We start from the raw sequence: 24,670 nt of genomic DNA on the forward strand, positions 1-24,670 counted from the left end.
CGCTGATGTGTCCACAAGCAGTGAAAACAAATTAGCTTCACCTAACTCTCTCTACTTTGCTGTGGTATACTTGCGGGGCTAATTGTTTGTTTCTGCATTTCTGTCCTTTTGTACTTTGCAATAGTGAAAATGGTGTTGGACACCCCGCTTCCAGGAGGATGCCTGGCTAATAATCTGCCTCTGCTAATCAGTGCAGCTGGGTTGGGAGAGTTGGCGCTCTGACACCAGGCAGCCACGCAGAGTGTTGGGGAAGAGGCAAGGATGTGAGCCAAATCCAGCTTGTATCTCCCAAGCGGAGCTTCATAGAAGAAAGGGGGAGTGCTGGGTGAAGAGAGGAGAAAGAGGCTTCCTATACCTTAGGATGCCTGCTTGATGCCTTTACGGGAAAAGTGGAAAGATTGGCGCTTTTCATAACAATTGGCCTATGAGGTGACAAAGACGATATTATGCTAATGTCAGCCTAATCACAGAGAGAGCGATATCTTCTTAAAACCTTTGGCACAGCACTGCCCTCACAAATATCTCATGGTCGCTCAGATTGCCCCCTCATCTTACACCCACCCCTACCCCTAGAGCCTATGTCTCCTTTTATTTCTAGCTACACCTTGAAAAATCACATTTTTATCAGTCTGCCTTTTTCTTCCGAATATTACTTTGATTTGGCTCCTTCCACTTGTCCATGCTATCTTGATACACCACTGGCGACACGTCATTATGACCTTTAAATGCCATTTTCAGGTGTGCTGAGGCGCCTCACTGCTAATGTGCATATTTGATAAGAAGTTTGTCTGTCCTTGAATCTAAGTAGATTGATACATGTTTGTTATTCCACTGTCAACTCATAAACCTCAACCCTTTTGCTGCAATGTGAGGAAATAACTGAATGTAAGATGTCTATGGCCTTCCCTGCACTGCTACTGTCTTGGACTTGTTTCCCTCCCTCTTTTCAGTGCTGCCAATAGGGTAGGGATGCTCCTGGTGACTAATTTGCTAGTTGTTTATAAAAGAGGAATAAAATAAGACAAGTAGACGAGACTAAAAGACAAAACCCTTGAAACCCATTTGAAACCTAGCACACTTTAAATTGCCAAAGTTAAATGTGGGTCAAAAAATATTTTAGGTGCAGTATGAAACCATTAATTATATCCTTATTGATGAAATCATGTTTTAAATGTGCAACACTTTGCACCCTGCATAATGTTGCAAATGCACACCATGTCAAATAGGTTTGCAGAGTTTATTTGACCTTAGCAACACTAGGATGAGTAGTTTTGGTTTCTTTCATGTTAGCATCCACAACTTGGTGTAAGTTTGGAGGTGACTCCTGGAATGGAAAAAAGTTGGACATAACGCATTGGCATTATCAAGGACTGTCGTATGAAAGTAAATACACTGAGAGAACTATCAATTCACAAACCACTATCCTGAGGTAAGTTTAACTGTGGAGACCAAAGTTAACATTAATTCAGCTCAACCGAAAAACCAGCCAACAATGGTAACACCAATTCAGAGGGAGCACATGGACACAGCCTGAGTATGGCTGTACCCATGATGCAGAGACGTGAGACATCAAGTTGAGGAAAGTATAAGCACAGCACAAAGAGTTACACTAACTTTCATGTCGCACACTGTGGATTTATGTGTAACTCTAACATCTCGCTGTGAACTGTTTGCTGCTGTTGCCTTGCATTCAAAATACCTGTATTAGTATAGCAGTCCACACATGTTTGCATTTAGTTAAGTTTTGTAATACAAAACAGTTTGTTAGTTTGTGAGGTGCATGCGAAGTTTATGACGGGGTTTAATGATAATGTTGATCTTCTTGACAACAATAAAAATGAATAAAGTGAGCGAAACAGACTGAGGAATTTATCTTATCAGGTTAATCATACAAGTTTACCAATGGGGAAATTATTTGCAGTTGGAAACAAGGTGATAAATTGCACAATATTGCAGTATATGGTACTGCAGTACGCAGCATGCCACAAATTGTGATTCTGACCTTTACCTGTTAGTGCCGTGTTCAGTGAAGGACCTCTATTCTTCCCTTATTTAACCTGTTTTACCTTTGGAGCCATTAGGCAAAAAGAGGTGAATTACTGTGTTACTTTTAGTGTGTAAGAATATAAAGTCTTGTTGGTCTTTAAAAAAAAACAAAACAAAAAAACAAAGGAAAAAGCAAAAAAGGCGTTAATGTTAGCATCTGTTATCAGAGTGTTGGTTTTTTGAGTTGTTTATGGATCAGAACTTTAATTTTTGTCATCTGTAAGCCTGAAATTGTCCAACCATGCTTCAAATAATTTAGGATAATTCATTGTCATTACTCTTTTTAGATTGTGTTATTCAGTCTTTAGGCAAACTGCTCTAATCTGGAGGTTCAGGGAGATTACAAAGCAAAAAGAATATCTGTGGAGACACAATAGCGTCTCCTCTCTACACCAGCTCAGATGAGGAGAGACAGATTAATCGGCTACCAACTTCTGAAATCCAATAATAATGGGTGCAATTCACGTGTAAGACTGCTTTTTGTGCATCTACACGAAAGATTAAATTATTTTTAGCCTGGAAGGAAAGGATCTCCATTGTGTTTCCCTTTATGCAAAATAATCATGTCCATTTACCTTTTAGCAAAGTGGTCACATGATCTGTATATGCTTGCTTTATGCTTTAGATTAACAGATTTCATAAGAAGTATGCCCATCCTCTAATCTTGCAAGATATCAAAAAAATCTTAGTATAATAAACTGGAAGAAAGGTATAAAGGAGTCGAAGGAGAAAAATAGGAGAACAGAAAGAAAGGTTCAACACTGTGACTGTGCTGAGCCAGGAACTGTTTTTTTTCCTTGTGATCTATCCACGGCTGAACTCTCTGACACCTCATCTGCCGTGCTGACGAGACGTCGCTGTGGCTTAATTGAAGTGGGTTTGTCTCATCCCTTCTCTCCCATGATCCTCTTCTCTATGGGTCAGTGAGAGGTGGGGGGAACCCCCTTGAGTACACGGCATTGGTGGGATTGCTATTTGCCTCCTGCCGCCCCTTCCGAGAGGATGTTAGATTGAAGTTATTTTATGCTTGGCTTACCTCTCTCTTCCACTCTTCTGCATCATATCTTCTGCTCTTCTCTTCCTTTATCTTTTCTTTCTCTGCTCAAGCGCTCCCCCGGTCCATTCTTAAAACCTCTCATGCAGCAAGAAGGGAGGAAAGCATCCGTTACACTGTGAAACTACTGTGATTTTATGGAGGTCCTGTAGTTGAATAGGTATACTTTTCCCAGTGGAGCTCAATTGTGTTTGAAATGGCTATCATTTCTTTTTTGGTCTCAAATGCAATGAATGTGTTTTCAGAATGGGCAAAGATCTAAGGATGTGGAAAAGTGCCTCCTTGGCTCACTTTGTAAAGAGCCGGTCCTGGAGAGCCACTATGCAGCACTCTGACCTGCAACAGCCTGTTACATATTTTGCCATCAGAATTGCGGCATTTGTTATATAATGTGTATAATGTGTTGAGGGTTTTTTTCTTCAGTTCTCAGTAATGTTAAGACACAGCTTTGGTTACTGTACTCGAACACTTAAAAGAACATTATGTGTTGCTGGAGGATGAGTGCAGGCATATGTATAGTTTATCCTGTGTGAGTGCGTGGCTCTGTAGGTTTGTGTGCCTATATGTGTGTTCTGGACTCAAGCCTGTTTGTAGCTCTAAGTGTTGTGCGCATTAGGGGAATGAGGGTAATGATGTGAGAGGCAGTTGTGTTTTGTGCCAGGGCGACCCTGCGGCTCACACCCCATTCCCAGCCCAATGTGTTTCTGATTCTCTCCATCCCTCATCACCAGTCAGCTTCTTCTGACAGCAACCACATTCATATAAAGTTAACCCACAAGCGCGTGCACATACTTATACACATTTATGTTATATCGCTACTTGGGCTCAGACTTTTGCAGTAAACACAGAGCGTGCACACATACCGCACCTCATATACAGTCACTTCAAAGTGCATATCAAGATATGCATACACACACTTGAGTGTTTTAGGCCGCCCAATGAAATGATCACTCCATCTAACTTATCTGATTCCCCCCCTCCCCTCCCACACACACACACACACACACACACACACACACACACACACACACGTGCAAGCATGGAGCAATATGCAGCCTCTTTCCAAGGCTGAAATGGTTGACTCATTGCATAAGTAGAGGTCAACCCTGATTCACCGTTTAGAGATGCAAACGTGTTGGGAGACTCACAATCTCCCATATAGATGTATTCCAAGAACCTGTCAGAAACATGCTTCTGCATATTGATTCCTCTGTTGTCTTTGTGATTATAAAGATGTCCAACATTACCTGTATTTCCCACCTGCGTCGGTGGGTGGCTGAGACACAAAGGCAAATATATGAGAGAACTTTCTTCAGCAATGCTTACCTTTATGGTTCAACGCAGTAATTGGCCTAGGGTGAACATACCCGCTCGACACTGGCAGTAATGTATTTGAGAAGATATTGAAAAAGCTGATGAGGGAGACACAAGATGTGTTGTAGAATACAAAAGCTAATAATGGTGGGGATTTTGATGAATGGATCTCCAAATGTATACTGATATCGGTCTAAATTGCATTCTTTTGCTCACAGTTTTTCGTGTTTTTAATTTATACATTTCCTCATTGACTATGCAAGGTGCATTTCCCATAGAAGGGAACAGTTCACTTTGTGTGGAGGGTAGAACTTGCACAAGTCGTACTGTCGTTCAGTGCATAGATAAATGTCCACGGAGTTCCGATAACACTAGGGAACCTTCCAGTACTCGCATCACACATATACACAGTAAATGTGTCTAAGAGTCATGGACTCGATGCTCACGCAATGTGCTTTTGAGTACATACATATCATTTTATTGCTGCATATATCACCCCCATACTGAGACATCTGAAAAGAGAGCATGATCTATACCAAAACATTAATCATCATTCATTGTATGTTAATAAATTCAGAATTTCTCCATTTACCATCCGGACGTCCATGCGTGCTGGAAATGCAACCTTTCCAGAGCTCATAAATCACACACACTGAGTCATCTGACAAAGTACCCCAAACACAGGCTGAGGCGCTGCGATCCCTAGGGCACAAACACACGCCATCTAATGTGGCGGATTCAGAGCGGGGACCACAGTTTTCTCTCGCCCCTTGACTACACTCCACTGCCAACCCCCTAACAACAAGAACCATTCGTTGCGATATGAACAAATAACGAAATCAGAAGGGAATGCGGGGTGTCTGTGGCCTTCTCTGCAGTGGTTTTGGGTCCCACAAAGTACCCTCTCTGTCTCTGTCTTGCACTTGCTAGTTCACTCTGACTTTTTTCCTTGCTTATTCTAGGGGGTCAAGTCCGTGGGCAAACAACAACACTTACACCCAGCGGCTTGGTTAGTGTTGTGTTCAGCGAAGAACCGCTCCCTCTCATACTTTACCACAGGAACCATATAGAGTATAAACTGTTTTTAGAGCACTTGTTTTATGCAGAAGAACTTTGTTCTTCAAATATTTAGGCTAATACGGTGGTATTTCGCTTTAGAACACAAGGTGTGGAGGGTAACACGTTTGATAAAAGTATTTTAGATCATGTTATTCAGTCTTTAGATAAACTGCTCTAATCTGGAGGTTCAGGGAGATTACAAAGCAAAAGGGAAATCTTAGCAGATACAATAGCTTCTCCTCTCTACACCAGCTCAGATGAGGAGAAACAGATTAATCGGCTACCAACTTCTGAAAACCAGTAATAATGGGTACAATTCACATGTAAGACTGCTATTTGTGCATCTACATGCCAGATTAAATTATTTTTAGCCTCCAGGGAAAGGATCTCCATTGTGCTTCTCTTTATGAAAAATAATCATGTCCCTTTACCTTTTAGCAAAGCGGTCACATGATCTTTGTGCTTGCTTTATGCTTCAGATTAACAGATTAAAGGCTTTGTTGTTAGTGAGAAGACACAAACAGCTGCCCAATGAGAGTCGTCAAAAAAGGGTTCGAGTCAGTGTTACAGCTGCGATGTACTGTATACATTATGAAGGAGACCTTCTATTGTGCGATTAGGAAGATAATGTCATCAAATGTTAATGACCAGAGTATTTACAGTGTGCAAAACGAGTGCCCTCTGATATGCAAAGACACTTCCGCTGAGAACCTACTGTATATACGGAAAACTAGTGAAAAAATAGAGACGCGAGACGGTGCGGTGTAAAACAGACAGCATTATTTATCCCCTTTTTTCTTTTCTCTCATTTTCCTCCTTTTACCCCCCTTTGGGTCTCTGGATCCTTTCCCATCTCTCGTCTGTTGCCCAGGCCTATCCCTGGCTCCCTGGAGACAGGAGGACGAGTGGTTATTTCTGACTTTGGAAGATGGTCGTGACTAATTGATTCGACATCTGATGGAATGTGTGTAACGTCTCTTTTCCCCCCACTGCTCCAGCCTTGCCACTTGCTCAGATGAGCAGAAACCATTAATGTATTGTGCATATATTTATGTACTGTACGGCTGTGTTTGATATGAGAAATGTGTTTATGCCAGCACTGTCTGTGTTTCTCTGTAAAACCGTCATCGCCTTGTCCCTGGTAATCTAAATTATTACTGGATTGTTTGATGTTATACTTAGAGAAAAGAAATTCTGTATACCAGTCCATTCCCATTGGTCTTATAACAATGGAATATGTGGCTAACACTCAAAATACTCCCACTTATGTTATCTGTTAGATCACTTTGTATTGTTTTTACATGTTCTTGAGATGTTGAACCACATAAACACAAGTGATCCCAAAGGTGCTTTATTGTTTGGGAGGCATCTAATTCATTTATTGAAGTTTTGTTTTCTCTCTCTCTCACTCTGTCTCTCCCTACTGTCTTCCTGGCCCTCTGTCTTTGTGTCTTTCTGCTGTAGTTTTGGGTAGAGTCCAGACACCTAATGAGTTGACTCTGATGGGCTAAGTCCCACAGGTCTTGAAGCTTGGCAAGCTGATGTTGATGGCCACTCTAAGGTACCTAATAGATCTAATCATTTAGCTGATTGGTCCAAGTAATCAGTCTCTGGTGGGCACACAGGGGATGAACAATGGCCAGTTTCCACTCTGTTTCCTCAATAGGCTGGCAGAATGTGAGTAGGTACTGTTGTGTTGTGCACAGAAATGCTGGTGTATGTATTGTATGCTGAAGTCATGTGTTGATCTGTTAAAATGCTCTGGTGACTAAAAAGTTTGGGGTTGCTTTTGTTTTCTTTGCTCATCCAAAGTTTCTGTTTATGAGCCAAATATTTCATTTGATCTTGATGCCTAGAATATATAGTTGTCCTTCAAGCCCACATGAAGTAGATAATATTTTGCATGTAGTTTTAATGATCAGTGTAAAGCATATTATAGTGTAACAGCATTTTACGTCTTCAAAGGCCTGCAAAGCAAGATGCAATGAAGCTTCTTTTACGAGGAGGACACATTCAGTATATTGTCTGGATGTGGAGAAGGCCACTAGGGAATGATCAAGTGTGCATCCCATCGACCCGCATCCTCTTCCCCATTACCCTGACATTTCATCCCTACATTTAATTCCAGGCCTTTCTAAAGAGCAGGTAATAGTGCAGAGGGGTACAGGGACCCAGAATTAAGCAGTTTTACACCGAAGGGTAATTTGGTGTGATAAATGTGCCGTCGCTGGTAACTAATAATACATATTTTAAGTAGCAGCGGCAGAGCTCTGCGGCCCAGTAAAGGTAGCATCATTATTAATGTGGGAGTCGCTGCGTGTTTTAGTCAGGGTTACGGCACCAAGGTCAGAGCTACGTTTCACTGAATTAAAAGCCATTTTGAGCTATGGCACTCCTAATCAACTCAGACCTAAAGGTGCATAGCTCAGTTATAATGAGGCACCAATGAATTTAAATAAACAGCAAGATCTAGTGATTTATAAAGGCAATGTGCTATCCTTATAGCTCGTTAGCCATGACGGATACTCTTTATTCTCTGGGCCTCTTTACCCACAGGACCCCAAGCTTTTAACCAAGTAATGTCTGCCTCTATTGTCAGCGGATACGCATTCGGTGCAGGACACTTATCCCCGTCATTATGAAAAGTGGAGATACAATACAAGAGTAATGGTAATGTATGCCATCCAAATAGGTGATTTTTCTCCTCCCCTCCTTCCGTTTTTTTGCGAATGTAAAAACTACCCCGGAGTTTTAGGCCCATGAATTCATCATCATATTTTCTCAAAGGGGTTTTCATATATCCTGAAAGGAAGCATAATCCTTGATAGTAGAAATGTTTTGCATTTAAAGGGGTGCTTCTCGTCGGGGAATTGATGGTGATGTTCGGGTGGGGGGGCTGAAGAGAAAGGAAAGTTCTAGTTTTAAAGTGATCACTTATATAAATTATAATATTTTCATGCGTGAAAGGAGTTAGTGGCTTATTTCAAGTACTTTGCAATAATACAAAGTTTTCCAGTCAATGTGCAGCATTAATATGCGGATTAGGAACTTTCTACAATAATGATGTCTAATACTCCCCATTCTCCACATTTTAGCAATTCGTTCTTAAGCATTTCCCTGTCTATTAGCAAGACCCCCCCCCCCCTTTTTTTTTTTATTTTCAAACATTGATCTGGCCCATTGCAATCAAAGATACCTTGATTATCTTAATACAATGAGCCAGGGAGGATAGTTAGTACTTTAGCTGGGGCCAGAGGGGGCAGCGAGCCGTGCACATGTAGCCTCTGTGCTGCTCCTGTTGGAGCATGCCAAGGTATTTGCCACTTCATCAGGTTCTTTGTTGTCTGCCTCTCTTTTGTGTTTCCCTTTAAATATTTTTTTTTAAGCAAAGCCATGGCTACAGACTTCTTAATACATCTTATTCAGGGGCCTTTTTGAGAAATCAGCTGTTTGGTTGGTTTTCTTCATCTTTGACTCTGGTGTATCCTCGCCTTATGTCTAATACTTATCATTGTGCATTTTAATCTCCTAAAGATACATTTAATATGACAATTGATGTAAAGACTGGCTTTTTACCAGTAAGAGTAACCGTTTCACCTGCGCATGAACATGAGCCTGATATGCCATGCACTTTTTTTATGTGCAGTACCTGAGGCCGGTCTGAATTTAAATTGACATGAAATATTTTCATTTTCCAAAGGACAAAAGTGTTGACTCGCCTCCAAAATACACTTGTTTGATTTCCCATGTGAACATAGTACACAGTGACACCCATAGCTTTCACCATTCAGAGACTCACTCACTCAGTCTCTCACTGTGCTCCGCATTTCAGAGTAATTTTCACTCCTGACACCACGGCTCTGCCTACCTGCCAATTTCTGCCTCAGTTCCTGAATGGGTGATTTGTAAAGCCATGTTCACCTCAACACTCAGAAGATTTACTCAGGAGTGAGCTTGCCAGGTATTTGAGCTGTCAGTTTGCTCTGTGTTCACAAACTTGCTGAAGGGAAAGTAATAGCCATACTCAGCCAGTTGACTCAGCCGGTTAAGTTGCTTTTTGAGATACAGTGGTATACATTTAGATTTCAGCTACTAATGCTGGCATTATTTAATTAGAATGAAGAACATTAGCTAGCTTTCTGACACATGAAGCTGATGATCTTTCTTTTTTTTATCCAAAAAAAAACATTACATGTAAATGCAAATGAGCTACCTTTAATCATTAAGTTAAATAAAAGCCTAAAAAACTGTTATCCAAACAATACCCATTTCTTTAGTGCTTGCATATATACAGTATGGCAGCTCAACTTGTATTGTTGATTTGCCTACATATCTTCCTGGCTTTTCTTTCCCTGCTTCTGCTCCTGCCTTTCCTTTCCACATGATTTGTAAACAAGATGTAGTTGTTTTTGGGGCTGGAGGTCGTTGATTTGTCTCCTTCTCCCCGTAGGTCATTAAGGTCACCATAGCCCCGAAAGCATCAAGCTTAGAAAATGAGAAGCCCGCTCGGCTCTCCCGCTGGCGACCGGGAGCACCCCTTGCCCGCGCTCGCCCTGATGATTAATGCCACCCCCGTCCAGCCACAAACCTTTCTGCCTCAGATAATGCCAGGCAGCAAGCGCGGCTGACACTTTTAATGTATAATTAAGTAGAAAAAGTCAGCACTGGCTATGCAAATTTTTTAAAATGATAAATGACGCTGTACAGCAGCAGGGATTGATTTGGTGTAAATGAAACTAATTAAGGAAATGTCAAACATAATTAATAAAACAGGTTTAAGCTGCAAAACATTGTCAATTGAATGAATGAGGAGGCATTGGCTCCCATTGTTCAGGCTTTATTTAGGTCTTGTGTTTAGCTTGTTCCCTGCTCCAGAATGCTCTCTCCCCTCCTCACTCCCTCCGCCACCAATTCCCTGAGAGGGGGAAAATAAATTTGCTTGTCTCTCCACTGACTGTAGAAATTAATTGCTGAAATCTTGTCCCATCCAAGTGTTACATTCACACGCAGGACATTAACATAACTAATTTGAAAGAGCTCAAATGACTGCATAATGGAGCTCCGTCACCATGCATGACAGTCGCTGGTCATACCAAATTAGCTTGGCTTTATAATTGAAAAATTTCCCCCTCCTTTCTTATTTTTACATCATCTTCCCTCCACTTTTTACACATACTTTTTCACGTCTTCCTTGCTCCCTGCCCTCCTGTCGTATCTTTCCTTCTTGTTCAGTTTTCCTGATAAGAACAAAGGTTTTATAATTTACAAAAAGAGTGCTTGACCTATAATTAGAGAAGAGGAGTGAGGGGAGAGGAGGGGGAGTACCAAGTGGTGGCGGCAGAGTCAGATCCTTAGTCCTGGTAATGATGCTGGAGACCTTGTGGCCCCCAGGGAGGCAGAAGAATAATGGGATGGGCTATTTTTATGGGGGAGCAAAGCAATGGGCCACCAGCCGCTGGGATGCCGGTGCCTGCGTATGGTGCAGAGCAGCAGGGGCTAGCAAGGGGCTAGTGGGGGGCAAAGGAGGGTGAATACTCAACCTGCCAGATTGTCCGCTCTCAGCCCAGCCCATCAGTTCTGTTTGTCAGCCTGATGCACCGCTGTCGGCCTCCGTGCCCCCATGCCAGCCACAGACAGAGAGAATGTATGTGTGGGTGGCTGGGTGGGTTAGGGTGGGGGTGAAAACATCTGCCACTCAGAGGAGAACAGAGGGCTTAAAGATACAAGGTGAGGGACATAAAACAGTAAAGAGATGCATTTTCCTGAGCACGTGTATTAATTATGAAGACCTGGATTTAAATACTACTTTGCAAAGACATTTTTTAGCCTTTGAAACGGGTTGGAAGAAGCACTCTGCATATGAAAGGATCAGACTGAAACTGTTAAACTAACCAAATAATCAACTTTTATAATCTAAAGTTTTTCTGTTTTCTCAAACTAAAATACATTTTAGATGTAGATACTTTTTAGTGTTGTTTACTGTTTGACCCAAACCTGGTGATAATAGATATCTTTAATAATGCGCCTGTGTGCCGAACAACACAGCAGACCTACAGCTGCCAATATTTTTTTGTGCTTCGGTTCAACATACTCTAACCACTGCTATTTATCATACTCCCACGTTACAATTCTCAAGAGTTGGAGTAGCAAAAGAAACAAAAACAGAAAAATAAAAAGTACGAGAAGAAAAGGATACAATAAAACACAAAACTGCAAAATAAAATAGGCGCAGTCTTTATTCCCATTGCATTTTCACTCTCATCTTTATTTCATTATTCCACTAAGAATTCTTATCCCAGCCAAAAGTAAAGCTCGACTGTGTTTATATATATTTTTTTAAATACGTAAAAAGTTAAAGCTCTTCTGTAAACCCACAGACACTCAAGTGAAATATAGTTGATAAATTTTGCTTAAAGTTTCTGTATTGTTTTTGAAACTTGTAAGCAATAGATCCAGCAGTACAATACATGATAGTATATCATATATAAGATGGGAAATGACGACCGGGCCACAGGTCTAACACAGGCAACCAGTCAAAATGATATATTTAGGATAAATTACAAGTTAACCGAACAAGCACATCTGTGGCAGAAAGCCGAGGAGATTTCGAACTCATATATACATATATCTGTATAATCATATACAATATCGTTTGTGGCTAGGATTAATGTAAAACCTAGTATCATTTGTGGAGAAAAAAGGTGAGGTGAGACAAACAAATAGTTAGTTTTAGGTGTTTTAACATTTTATGATACGTTTTGTAACATCACAGTGTTAAAACTGCCATAATCCTAAAATTCTCTCAAAACTAATATTTTACACTGGTGTTCAAAAAAGTGAAATATCCATTCACCGTCTTCTGCCACTTATCCAATTCAGGGCTGCACAGGCTGGAACCTATCCTAGGGCCAGAGACAGGACACAGCCAGGATAGGTGCAGTCCAGCTTTTGTCGCAGAAACCTGGATCAGCCAATTAAAATCTGTTCCCAAAATCAGTCTGAAATGCATAACATTATTGCATGTATGTGATGGTTCATAAGATGAAATCAGCTGATACTGTGCTTCTAGCTACATGAGTATGCTCTGCAAGAGAGTAATCAGTTGCTTCCATGAGCATGTAAAGTTGTGGCAACAAACTTACACGTCTTGCAGTCAGAAAGTTCAGAAACTGTTATTGTTGCACACACACACTGAACTAACCTGCGTGTCGAGGATCATTGCTGATGATGAGCTTGCTCTCAGAAACTAAAGAGCAGTCTTGACTGGAAGAGTCTGCAGTCTCTGCCATGAGAACTTGTCAGAAGCACGAGCAAGAGCATCATTTTCTTTGACATTCATAGGATTGTGCACTGTGAGTTTGTCCTCCAGGCTGTCAAAGCTGAGTTACACTGCAACATCTTAAAGCGTCTTAGGGAGAACATTCGCTACACACAACCTGAACTGTGGTGCATGTCAATAATAGCCTGCCGAAAAGGCACGTTTTAATTCATACACACATATTTTTCTATACTGCCATGTTAAATGTAACCCGTTTACACAAACGCATAATTGAATTTTAAAATTAGACACTTAAAAGACAAAAACATATATAATGTATGTAAATGTAAATATTAATATACATATTAAAAATGTCTTCATAATAGTGACATTTCTAAGGCGAGTGGCTTTCCACCATAATGTATGAGCGAATGGTTAAATTACAGTATTTGTGTATTTAATGTAAATGATAAAACATTATATTATTATGGAACATATGCAGAAAACATAAAAAAAACATCATGCTTCATGTTTACTAGACTCATAATTGCTACAGTTTTGTTTTATAAAAAACATAGAATGAGAGTCTAAAAAAAAGATGCTATTTGAGGCAACAACAATCTCTTCTTTTAATTTTATGTATTGTTAAAACATGGTGGTTTAATTAATTTCATTTAATTAATTTTGTTTATATTATTAATGTGAACACTGAAAATGTACATAGACCAGTATTGAGCAGCACTTCATAAATATTGTGGTTGGTCCATTGAGCAGTATGTCCTGAATCTAGCTAGAGGAGGTAATTTCACATGAATTATTACCTAATGCACTTGAAAGGTTATAAAATGTCTGCATATTAAAAGTGCAGTTTATTTCTGCTGCCCAACTTGAATATAAAGTTACAGTCTATTTGTTGATTGCTTGATCTTAGTTTGTAGCAAACCAGCCAAAGTAGTGGAGCAGTTCTGCATTGTATGCTCGAGTAGCACATGAACACGTAGATGACTGCATAAATGATGATGTACATAATCATATTTGCAGCTAATTTCTCTAAACACATATCTGAATATTCAAAATCAGAATCTAGAAACTGGAAGCTTTGTGGGTCAATACTTTGGGTTGGTTTTGGGTGTGGGTGTACAGTTTGGAGTGGAGTGAAACTGAGGAACACAACTCTTTTTAAAATGTATCTAAATTCTAAACAGTGAGAGGCTCATGGAATAGGTAGTCAGTTATCCTTTATCCAGAAATCTGCTGGCCAAAACACTGGCTGTCACCTCCAGAGGTTGAATCAACAGATCTTCACCAATGATTTAATGAGACTGACTAGTAAAAAACTTTGATTCGTGTATGTGTACTGTATTCTGCAGAAAATCTACCCATAGTCTGAAGATGTAGTATTTTAACATCAGTCAAAGTAAAGAAAAGTGTGTGCTCTACAGTTGTTTGATTAGAAACTGGTTAATTAGGGACAATATCTATGTATCAGTGCAACGTAGGTGCACAATAGGTGTTGTATTCTGGCAAAAGGAGCAATCCCTCAAATGTTTTGAACATTTTCCTCAAAGTTTCCCAAGTGATATTTCACTTTTCATGTTTTTTTCTTTTTTCCCCACATTTGCCTGTGACTCTTTCATACAACCCGATCCTTAAAATGCCAAGGGTCACGTGTCAAACATATGCAGCACGGATTGCAATTTATTACCCCACATTTGCCTGATAATTTTTCTCTTTTGACAAGCTTAGGTAAATCATAAAGCCTACTCTATAATGTATGAGGGCTCCGCTGGCTTGATGAGTAAAGTCTGTTGCTATTGGCTGTTACCCCTGTGGTGTTTGAGTTCCCATAAGACCAATAAGACTTGTCTGTATTCTAGCGTGACTCGAATCACTGCAGGAACAGGTAAGGTCCAGGTATTTATAGTAACTATATGCAAATGGATGAGTGCCATGTTGGACTCTTAGTGCAGAGGTGACAGTTAAATACATGTACATAGAAGGAGAAATATATGGGCTTCGCCCTCTCTTTGAGACAAGTCTAATCAGTTAGGATTGCCTTCTCTCCTCATTTCATTTGAATATATTCAGCTTGGACTTATTCTAAGGAAGTGTCTCCCATGTATATTATTCCTTCCCGCTGAAGGCTCATTATTTTACAGCAGGGTGTGTGAGAGGCGGCCCCAGTCTCTGAACTCTCTGTCGAGGCTGTATTAATCAAACTTCACGCAGCGGGAAAGGGTCCACCCGCTGACATGGCACTGCTCACTCTACACTTGAGGACAAAAGGGAAAACACACAACCTGAGCCATTACTGTGAAACATCTGCAGCTTTTAAGCATTACCACTTGTCATTATTTCAACAGCAGTAGCCACATGCGAGTCCAAAGATTGTCTCAAAGAATTTGAAACGACCGTTGACGCGTTTCGGCCGACATGTCATATAATAACATTGTCCTCTTCTTCCTTTTCACTACAGTGGATAACAAGATCTTTGCATGGGGAAATGGCACCAGTGGACAGTAAGTAAATGTCAGAAGTAACGTTATCTGTCTTGCTTTGATGGTGTGTGAAGGATGAGGATGAGTAGTGATACTTTGGGGAACTACTCATCTGTCTGTGAAGCTATCAGTTTGTTCTGCCCACTGGCCATTCAAACGTCTTATTGTTTTCTGCCGGTGTACTGCATGGCTGTATATTAATCGGACGAAAGAGGCTAGCTGACAGACAAACAAACTCAGACATAGTTATAAACAAACAGAAGTTGTTTATCTTTTGATGAGCTTCCTTGTTAAAACTTCTCCAGCCAGGAGCCAGTCTGGCTCTAATGACATTTAAGGGCATGGGGACTACAGTGATTCAGTGGCCCTCAAGTACTCAAACAGCTGCATGGCAGACCTCAGAGAAATACATAAAAGGAACAAAGGCATCACTTCTCACTCTCTCATCATTTCCCATTGTCCCTTAGTCTCCTTCTCTCAATCTCCATTTCTCTGTCTGCGGTTCTCTCTCTACTGATGATGCTTTGACCTGTCTAAGCAGGTCGGGGCTCTCTAGTGGGGCGCTTATAGTTGGAGGAGCCTATAGTTGGAGTTCTGCAACACCCACTTGCAGAGCAAAGGGTGAGCATCTGTGTTACACAACTGGCACTCTGATATCTGAAAATTCCTCAGCTCTCCTGTGTGTCTCACTGGAGGCGAGAGAGGAGAAGAGTACGAGGGAGCTGTGTAAATTTAAACTGGCAAACTTTCTGATGGAAATAGCTGTGACCCCAGAGTGGTCTTGTCTTGAGTTGAAGCATTGTTGTAATCAATACAGGCTCTCGTGGGGATGACGGGCGAGGACCTTTCGTTCCCCGTTTGTGGAAATAATGGAGAAGACTGTTTGTTATTTTTCCCAGACATGCCGCAAACTAGCAGATATGGCCGGGGCATTGCAGGTTATGACGCTGGCTCAGGGAAACAAATACAAAGAGGAGCATTTTATCAAGAAGCAAACAGCAGAGCTCCGTTTGAAGCTGCTGGGAGCTCATAGGTCACAGGGGTGCTGGGGCTGCGTTTGACCAGCTCATCTTGAAACAGGGGCTTGGATGTTCTTTGTTCACTCGCACTAGGCATGCAGAAGCAGAAACGAGTCTCGGCTCTGGCCTGTGTAAAGTCATTTGTACAGCTTCAAATTAAGTTGGGTTCAGCGATTTCCCCGGAATGTAAAACTGACCTCACTGAAACATGCTTATTAGGCGACTCTTGTTTGGTTAGAAGAAAAATAGCTCAAAGGTAAAATTATAGTATCATTGGAGTAGTGCAAGTAAAAGCGATTTCTGGTGGTGTCTTTTGTTATGTTGCAATAAAATAGAAACAGTGTTAAAGAAAATAAACTTTTAAAGTGTAAATAGCAGAATATAAAGAATATTGAATGACTGCAGAAGAAGAAAAAGCCTAAAGGTATTTTCTGTCTTATTTTCTTTTTTTTTCCCTAGGCTGGGTAATGGAGAGAGGGCAGTAAAAAAACAGCCAGTCGAAGTCAAATTGCCACAGGAACTAAACGTCAGAGGAAGTCACCTAGATGGGAATTTTGCCAATGTAGTTGGCATAGCCTGTGGAAGCCGACACTCCTTCATATGGACCGAAACTGGGCAGGTCTACAGTTTTGGGAACAACTTTTATGCTCAGCTAGGCTATGACTTCCAGAGGGCTGACTTCAAAGAGAACCAGGTATGAAGATTATGGTTTCTTTACAGTTATGCACAAATCGTTACCCAATCCATCACTACTCCCAGTGGCTTCTGATTATCTTAAAGTTGTTTGGGTCATATTTACATAAACGCAATATAGAAAAATGAAGAGCTGGGAAAGAAGGTTTAGGCTAACACAGCTAAGAATGTTGTGAAGCCTATTGGGCAAAAATCTAAGAAGTATTGAGAGGAAGAGTTTCAATCCAGAAAGAGGTTCACAGTGTTTGTGTAATTGCTCTCACTGATGGAAGAGGGAGCCAAAATTTACACACTGCAGATGCAAAATTAATATGATTTTTTAATGACCCCTTTAAACATCCACACAGTCTCTTAGCTATAATATTAGTTTTTAATTCACTGTTGGGAGTAGGGGCAGGTCTACGTGATGGATACCTCAAGAGCCTGGATAGCTTCTTGTTAGTTGCCTCTCAAGCTTTGTCCTTACGTGGCTTACTATACAGTAGCATGCTGCTGAACCACACAAATCCTAAATTAAGTGCTGTGGAATTGAAATTGGCTCTCTTGTGAAGTGTTCCACTTGCATTGGAGCTTAATTTTGCCTACTCATATCATTTGATTCAGTCCCTCAGTCCCTCTTTTGCTCGCTGCAGCCCATCGCTCCCTCTTCCTTCTCATGCAAAATAAGCCCATTTACCACAATGTGGCAGTGTCTAGGTGAATGATTGCCACTCAGCACTTGATATATGGGTATGTGCTGCTGTGTGCATGTGTGCTGGATATATTATATTTCCAACAGATTCTCCCAGCATTTTGCAGCAACATTAGTGCGTTATACACTATGTGAAGCTCTTTAGGCTCATTTTCGTAATGAGTGGATTTAAAAATAGATTAATATGTTTGTACTTCATTCTACTCTATTTCTTGGCCCAAATATTGTTGCCTGTTTTGTCATTACTGAAAGGCTGGCTTTTACAGTCAGTTGTTTAAGACAAACATCCAATAGAGAGGCCTTTCAGTTCATATGAGACAGGCCTCATACATGAGGGCAAAAGGTAGCCAGCCACCAAGCAGTGTGTCAAGGTTCATGGGCTTAAGCTCTTACCTGTTCTCAATGACAAAGGCCATTTGGATCTGCATGACTGCTCCCACTTCTAAAATCTTGCTACTAAAGAAAAAACATGGGCCCCAGTGGTATGACTATCCCAGACTTATATGTTCATCTCTCTAGGCTTACTTGTGTCCTCTGATTGCCTCAGGTGGAGACCCAAACCTGGCCCTGTCCGTTACCACCCAGCTCCCACTTCTTTCATCCCTTTGCCTTTCTGTATACACTCTCCTTCTGAAGGACCAGACAGGCTGCTCCATCTTCAGCTGTCCTCCAGTCTCCTGACTATATGATACTGGCTATTGTTGTAAAGAATCTATAGGCTGGAACTGCCTGCTTCACCCCTAAGGCTCAGTTTCCCCTTTTTGTCTGAAATGGAGTGGTAGCAAAGCGCAGAGATCTAAGAAACACTATATTCTGTTCTTTATTGGCCCAGTGATAAGGTATTGGGATTCCGCTCACACCTGCGAGCCCTTTGTTCAGGCCCGCTATGGCGTTTCACCTGCACCAGACAAGGTTAGACAGATCGCCTATTTAATGGTGTGATTGACATTATTTTAATGTAACACCGTGGGGAGCGATACGTCTTTGAACAGAAAAGAAAGTTAACCTTATATTTCTCCAGGACACCCCCCCCCCCCCTCCCCATTAGAACAATGACATTGGCATTTTCTTGGGATTTTGTTTGCACATAGGACATTCTGAGGTGCCTTATATAATACATTATAATAAAAACTTGCAGTAGGTATTGTGGTAGCTTTTTTTTAGTATCAAGCCTGCATCATATACCATACATCTACTTCTTTTTTTCCATTTATTGATTTTTTTCCCTCTGAACACTGCATAGCTTAGTTTCTAAGTAGGCTAACACCTTCTAGCTAAAAATGTACCAGTGTATTTCTACAAAAGTAAGCAAAAAGCGACCAGGGGAGCAAGAAAATAAACTCTGTTCCTAAGTGTGACACGTGTGCAGCTTGAGCTTGGCATGGCATCCGTGTTCAGCCTGGCTGCGCACAACTTGTTTGAATGTCATATTTATCCCTGTGTTTTGTCAGAAAATTAACTTCCTGTGAGTTTGCGGCAGAGCCGAGCATATGGCCACAGCTCTCTGGAGATGACAGCCTAGCGGAGCGGGAGCTCGCCGGTGCCGCTGCCCTGCTCTGGCGGCAGATGCTCCGGGCTTCTCCGCGATTAAGTGGAGATCATCACTGTTTTCTTTGAGCACCGCTGTGCCTTGTACTCTGAAGTGTTCAGTTAATCACTGCCTGCCTCCCTGCCTTTTCCACGCAAGCTGCCAAAGCACTCATTAAGTTTGAATCTCCCTCTTACTGCTCGCTTGCTCACCGGCTCGATATATTTTGTGACTGAATCTTAGCAGTCACCCTTTCTGAGGGTTTGTTGCACCTGTTTACATGAAGGATTGTACAAAGGCAGTATTTTTTGTTTGAGTACTGTATGTGATTCTATCTCTAGCCATGGTTCATTTGTTGTGTATCTTGTGCATATAAGAAAAAGCCACTCTATAAGTTACCGAATGTTTCCTTTAGCTTGTGAATACCGATGTGCTCTGTTTTTCCCTAAGTGCCAAAATACTTCCTTCACAGGCCTCTGAGGGAAGTGAAGTCTGTTCCACAGTTGTGTTTTTTCTCATTGAGAAACACTGATAGTCACATTTACAGCTGTAAAACACGACTTTGTTATCCACTGAGTATGTTGAATGTATAGAATCAGAGCGCAGGTATAATGTAAGTCATAATATTAAAATAAAATAAAAAAACTGAGCATTTGCTAACTCCCACCGCCTCCCAGGCCAAGTATCTCACATCCAGTTGTGTTGTATCTCCTACACAAACAGCCATGTATTGTTAATGTGAAACATTGTGACACGCTTTAACCCTGATTGATCTTGATCTCCGACACAAATAATAATGTGATTACAGGCTTTTCTCTGCCTCTGTCTTCGCTGCAGTGGAAAATAACATTAGGACTATCCTTTCATGTTAATCGCCTTGGTTGGAAGTATACCTCAGTGCACCAATAGGCCTCAGTAATGCCTCCTTTCTTCTAAAAAACCCATCCAAAATAACCTATTTGCAGCACACCCACACACACGTTGCTTAGCTGTGTAACACTGTTATTCTGCACCAATCAAAGCCTGGCTTGCTTGTCCTGGTGCGGTGATCATTCCCCCCACAATAGCGGGATGGCATTACTGCGCTTTTGAAAGCATTTGCATGGCAAAGCAATAACATGCACCTTGTAAATAAAGGAATTGATCCTGTTCATCTCAGGTTGGATTTCCTGGATAAAGCTGTGGAAAATGGATCCCTGTATCGTATCGCGTCAATATACACACTCTGTTTCCTCATCCTCAAGTTTACTCTGCAGTAGGAATCTTCTTCTTAATCTCGTCTGTCAGGCTGTCAGGCAGACACAGAGAAATGTTTGCGATTCCCTCTGCTACACTGGTTACTTGGCAGACAGCTGATTAGTGCCAGTTTGCCTCGTTCCCAGTATGCAGATACCCAGATAGAAAGCTGGCCCCATTCATTGAGTCCAAGTACCAAAATAGCAATTGCTGTTCTCAATCAACTATGAAGAAATGGGTTTGCATTGTTGGAAGAGGTTGATTTGAGACTTTTTGAAGAGGCTCTTGAAATTACTTTCAAATCAGCCCGAGCTGACAGACAGCTGGTCGAGCATCATGCTGCTGTGTGCGGTCAGCAATAAAGAATAATGTTGTTTTTTTCTTTTCTTTCTTTTCTTTTTTTAAAATCATAACTCATACTATATGAGCATTACGCCTTTGCACCCTCTGGGCCCGCGCATTGTTATTCGTCACAATAGACGTTTATCTCCTCTACTTAGATTTAAATGTATTCACAACTGTACAAATTGCCACTGTGCTCTTGGCAAGGTACAACTAATTTTTAGACGAGGAAATTCCTTGTCAGGAGCAGCCAAGGGAGAAGGTGTCAGATTGATACCAGAAGTACACTAACGGCTGTGCGGGAGCATAAGCGTTTGCTGCGCTTCGGTGGCGGTGCGTTTGATTTCAACACTGACCACCAGTGATGCCAACCCTGTAGTCCTTATATGAGCTGCCTCTTGAGACATAAACATAGACAGCCCTCCCCCACATCTCACTCAAACTGATGCTGCTGAAGTAAAGAGACAGAGAGGGGAAGAAAGTGAGACACTGCCAGACAATAAAGCCGTTGTAGAGTATATACTCTACTTGCTTGCCTATTGTTACACTGCGGTAAGTGGGAACTCAGTGTGGGTGTACAGTGACCTCAGCTACTCTACCCATCTCCCCTAGGAGGACCTCAAAGGGCACTCGTTCAGTTCCTTATTGCACGCCCTGGGCTTTGCTGCAAAATGAGAGACAACAAAGGAAAAAGAAAGGGAACCGAGGGAGGTAGTCTCAACTTTACAGGAAGGCTAACCTGTGCCTTTGGAAATCCTGCATCTTTTTAAAAGTGCCTATCTTCCTGACTCTTAACGGTATCTGACAGAGTTTTTCGGGGCTGGAAGTGCTCAGTGTGATGACTTCTGTTGCACTCTGGAAATATTCTTTTTACCATAAGATGTTATGCAAAGCTTACCCTTAAAATGTGTATTGTTTTCTCAGTGTGAATGAGAGGATATGGTGTTTGTGACCTTGTTTCAGTTTGAATCATGTGCCCTGCTGTTTCCCCAATATGCCCCTAGTGTATGTAATGCTGAAAGCACATTTAGTATCAATAATTCTGTACATTTCCTTCTGGAAAACTAATTCTCATAATAGGATTTTGTCAATGTGATTTGAATAATGATCTCAAAACATCCCATTTTAGGCTACTTAACTAAATAGAATATTACTGATTGCAATACTTATCCATGGTAGGGGTTTTGGTAACCTTCTTTTCTGTTTCTTGCCAACAGCCAATTTTCTCTCAATTAAAGCATGATATTAGCACTCAGTAGGGCATAAACAGAAATAACCGTACACTGCTGAATATCACGCCTTGATTATGAGCTTAAGAGTGGGTGTACAGATGGATTCTGTTTCTATACTCCTATTAGAGAGCTGCTGTTTATATGTGTGTGCATATGTGTCTGTGTCAGAGAAATGGAGAGGGAATCGCTGCCTGCATGTGCAGGAGTGTGTGTCTTTGGCAGCAGGAAAAGCTGGAAGTTTTCAGCTCTCTCCTGTTAAAACCTCTGGAAAGGGAGGGCAGAGGTAATAAAAGAAAAAAAAAAAGAAAAAGTCACAGGTATAGTAAGAAGGAAAAGTGTATCGTTACATTGAGAGCCAGTCAGTGGCAATGCCAGTTGGCCAAAGTTAGCAGGAAGCTGTCCTAGTAAATGGCAGCAGCTGCTCGCAGTTCGAGAGAGCATGTCCCAGTCAGAGGAGAAAAGCGATGGCATCTACATTAATACTACCTTAATGGCCCATCTGGCGCTCCGTAGGGTCCCTGGCTGCGCCACCGACTCATAGGCGTTTGACAGGCAGTCTCCAGCGCACCAGACGCGCATGGCATGCCAAATGGCTGGGAGACGCCTCCGTGGCGCACAGATCTGTCAAACTCTCTGACGCTGTAGTCACACAGGCAAGGGAAGTTAAGGCAAGTTTTCACACGTGATTGGTTCTTGACATGGATGGGGAGAGGGAGGGGGCAGAAGGAGAATGACTGGCTTGTCTGTCTCTCTTTCCTCCACAGCCTCCTTAAATGCAAACACACATATGTGCACACTCACAGGGCATGCACACATAATCATTCACACCCTCACACGTATGCGCACGCTCTTCATACTAGATGCTAAGTTGCCATGACCAGATTAAACCTCAATGAGAAAGCCAGGTTAAGATTAGCCAGTGGTGGATTCACTGTGCTCTGATGGCAAATGGAGATAACAAATATTATTTTCGCTGCAAGTCACAGCCTCTCTCTGTAAACAAATGCTGGAACTAATTGCTTCATTGGAAGAAATTGTGGAAGGTCTTATCAAAACACCACAGGGGTTTCTGGCTATAATTGGCATAATTGGTTGACACAGCAGGCTGTAGTCCATGATGTGGCACAGTGATGCACTTTATGGGGAATGACTGATCATGGCTTTAGGACTATAGATTGCCCTTCTAGATACTTAAACATACGGTATGAGAAGTGGTTAGTTAACGTGCAAAAGCAGGACCTGCACGCTAAACGATTTTGTCATATCTTCACCTCAAGACTGAGCTTTATGCCATAAACCAAGAATATACAGTTTAAAGGGTTAATGGGAGACCTCAGTCCCTTTTACTAGTGGATGATGAATTCCAACTCTACCCCATGTGCTTGGCCTTTACATCAGCTCAGTTGAGCTGCACAATACTGACACAGTGGTTTCTGTGCGAGCAGGCCACATTCTGCATTACACACTCGCGCAGATCACTGCAGAAGTCTGTATCACACTGCTGCGGGGAAACTATGGCTTCTTTCTGTATGAGTAAACTGCACAAAAAAAAAGTACAGCTGAAGGTACTTTAAAATATTTGCCACCATTCTTTCTCACACTTTTTCTTAAGGACATTTAGAGAGATAGCAGCAGTTCAAAAATGGAACGGAAGGTTCTTTAGAAAATACATTTCAAATGGCTTATCCAGTAGGTAGCCCCAGAGGACACCTCAGGGATAAAACTTGGCAAGAAAGGAAGATAGAGGGGAAAAGAGTGGAATTGGAAAGAAGACACAGCCGTGACTAAAACAGTAGAAATATAAAGGGAAAAGGTATCCTCTTAACCTGCTGACGCCTCTTCAGAGGAATCACAGTGCTCCGTATCAGCATTCGCTCTCTGAACATTTTGCTGTGTTCTGTGTTTATAGGAAAAGCGTAGATCTGCTGATGTCTCTTGCCTGAGAGTGTCTCAACGTTAGGCAGCCAGTGCAGGTGATTTCAAAATGACTATCTTCCCGTCACACACTGTTCCAGTTTAGATTCGCTGTTTTATATTTTTTGTTACCAATGTTGATCTTGTTTTTTTGGGGGTTTTTTTCCAAGTAAATCGGTGTATTGTGCGTGATTATAGTAAAAGCAGGAGTGGGTTGCATTTTCTGTCAGCTCAGCTCCATCTGTAACACACTGACCTTGAATTCTTTGTCTTTTTTACAAACATTCACTGAGACTCAAGGATGAACTGAGAGTCCATAACATTTACAGTGTCCAATAGGATCAAAAGATGACGTAAAGGCATTTTGTACAGTGTGCAAAAGTCTTGGGCCACCTCTCACTTCGTTTTGCTTACAACGAGGCAGACTTTCCTGTAATGTTATAAAGTGGTCTTGAATAAAAGTTCTCTAGGTTTTCTGAAGGACTTTCAGTTTTGTCTTTGGATACTGATTGCTTTTTCAGTCATTTTCACACCATTCCTTGCACCTGACCATTGTCAGAAGAATGATTTTGTTTGTTAAGCCACTGACCTATGAATCATGCAAGCATAAAATGGCACCTTTTGTGCAGTTTTACTTGTATATACCCAGGTGATTGCAGAGCTGTAAGCCAAAAACTTCCCATATCATGGTATGGTGTGCCGTGTATCCTTAAAAAGTTGAGGAAACAGGACAAAGAGAGGACAAAAGAAGGAGTGGCAAACCTAAAAAAAATATCTACAGCAGAT

General features: G+C 41.5%; 1 protein-coding gene across 5 annotated transcripts in view; it reads left to right on the forward strand.

Annotated features, from left to right (window-relative positions):
• The window catches only part of LOC309718598 (uncharacterized protein), a 311,824-nt gene that overhangs the window by 38,230 nt on the left and 248,924 nt on the right, over window positions 1-24,670 (forward strand). For all 5 annotated transcript variants that reach the window (XM_082554024.1, XM_082554021.1, XM_082554020.1 and 2 more), the window contains exons 3-4: window positions 15,208-15,250; window positions 16,708-16,942. In XM_082554024.1, the coding sequence (XP_082410150.1) occupies window positions 15,208-15,250; window positions 16,708-16,942 (278 nt within the window). The remainder of the gene's footprint in view (window positions 1-15,207; window positions 15,251-16,707; window positions 16,943-24,670) is intronic.

This window comes from Aulonocara stuartgranti (genome assembly GCF_965226115.1).
Source record: "Aulonocara stuartgranti genome assembly, chromosome: 12".
Taxonomy (NCBI): Eukaryota; Metazoa; Chordata; class Actinopteri; order Cichliformes; family Cichlidae; genus Aulonocara; species Aulonocara stuartgranti.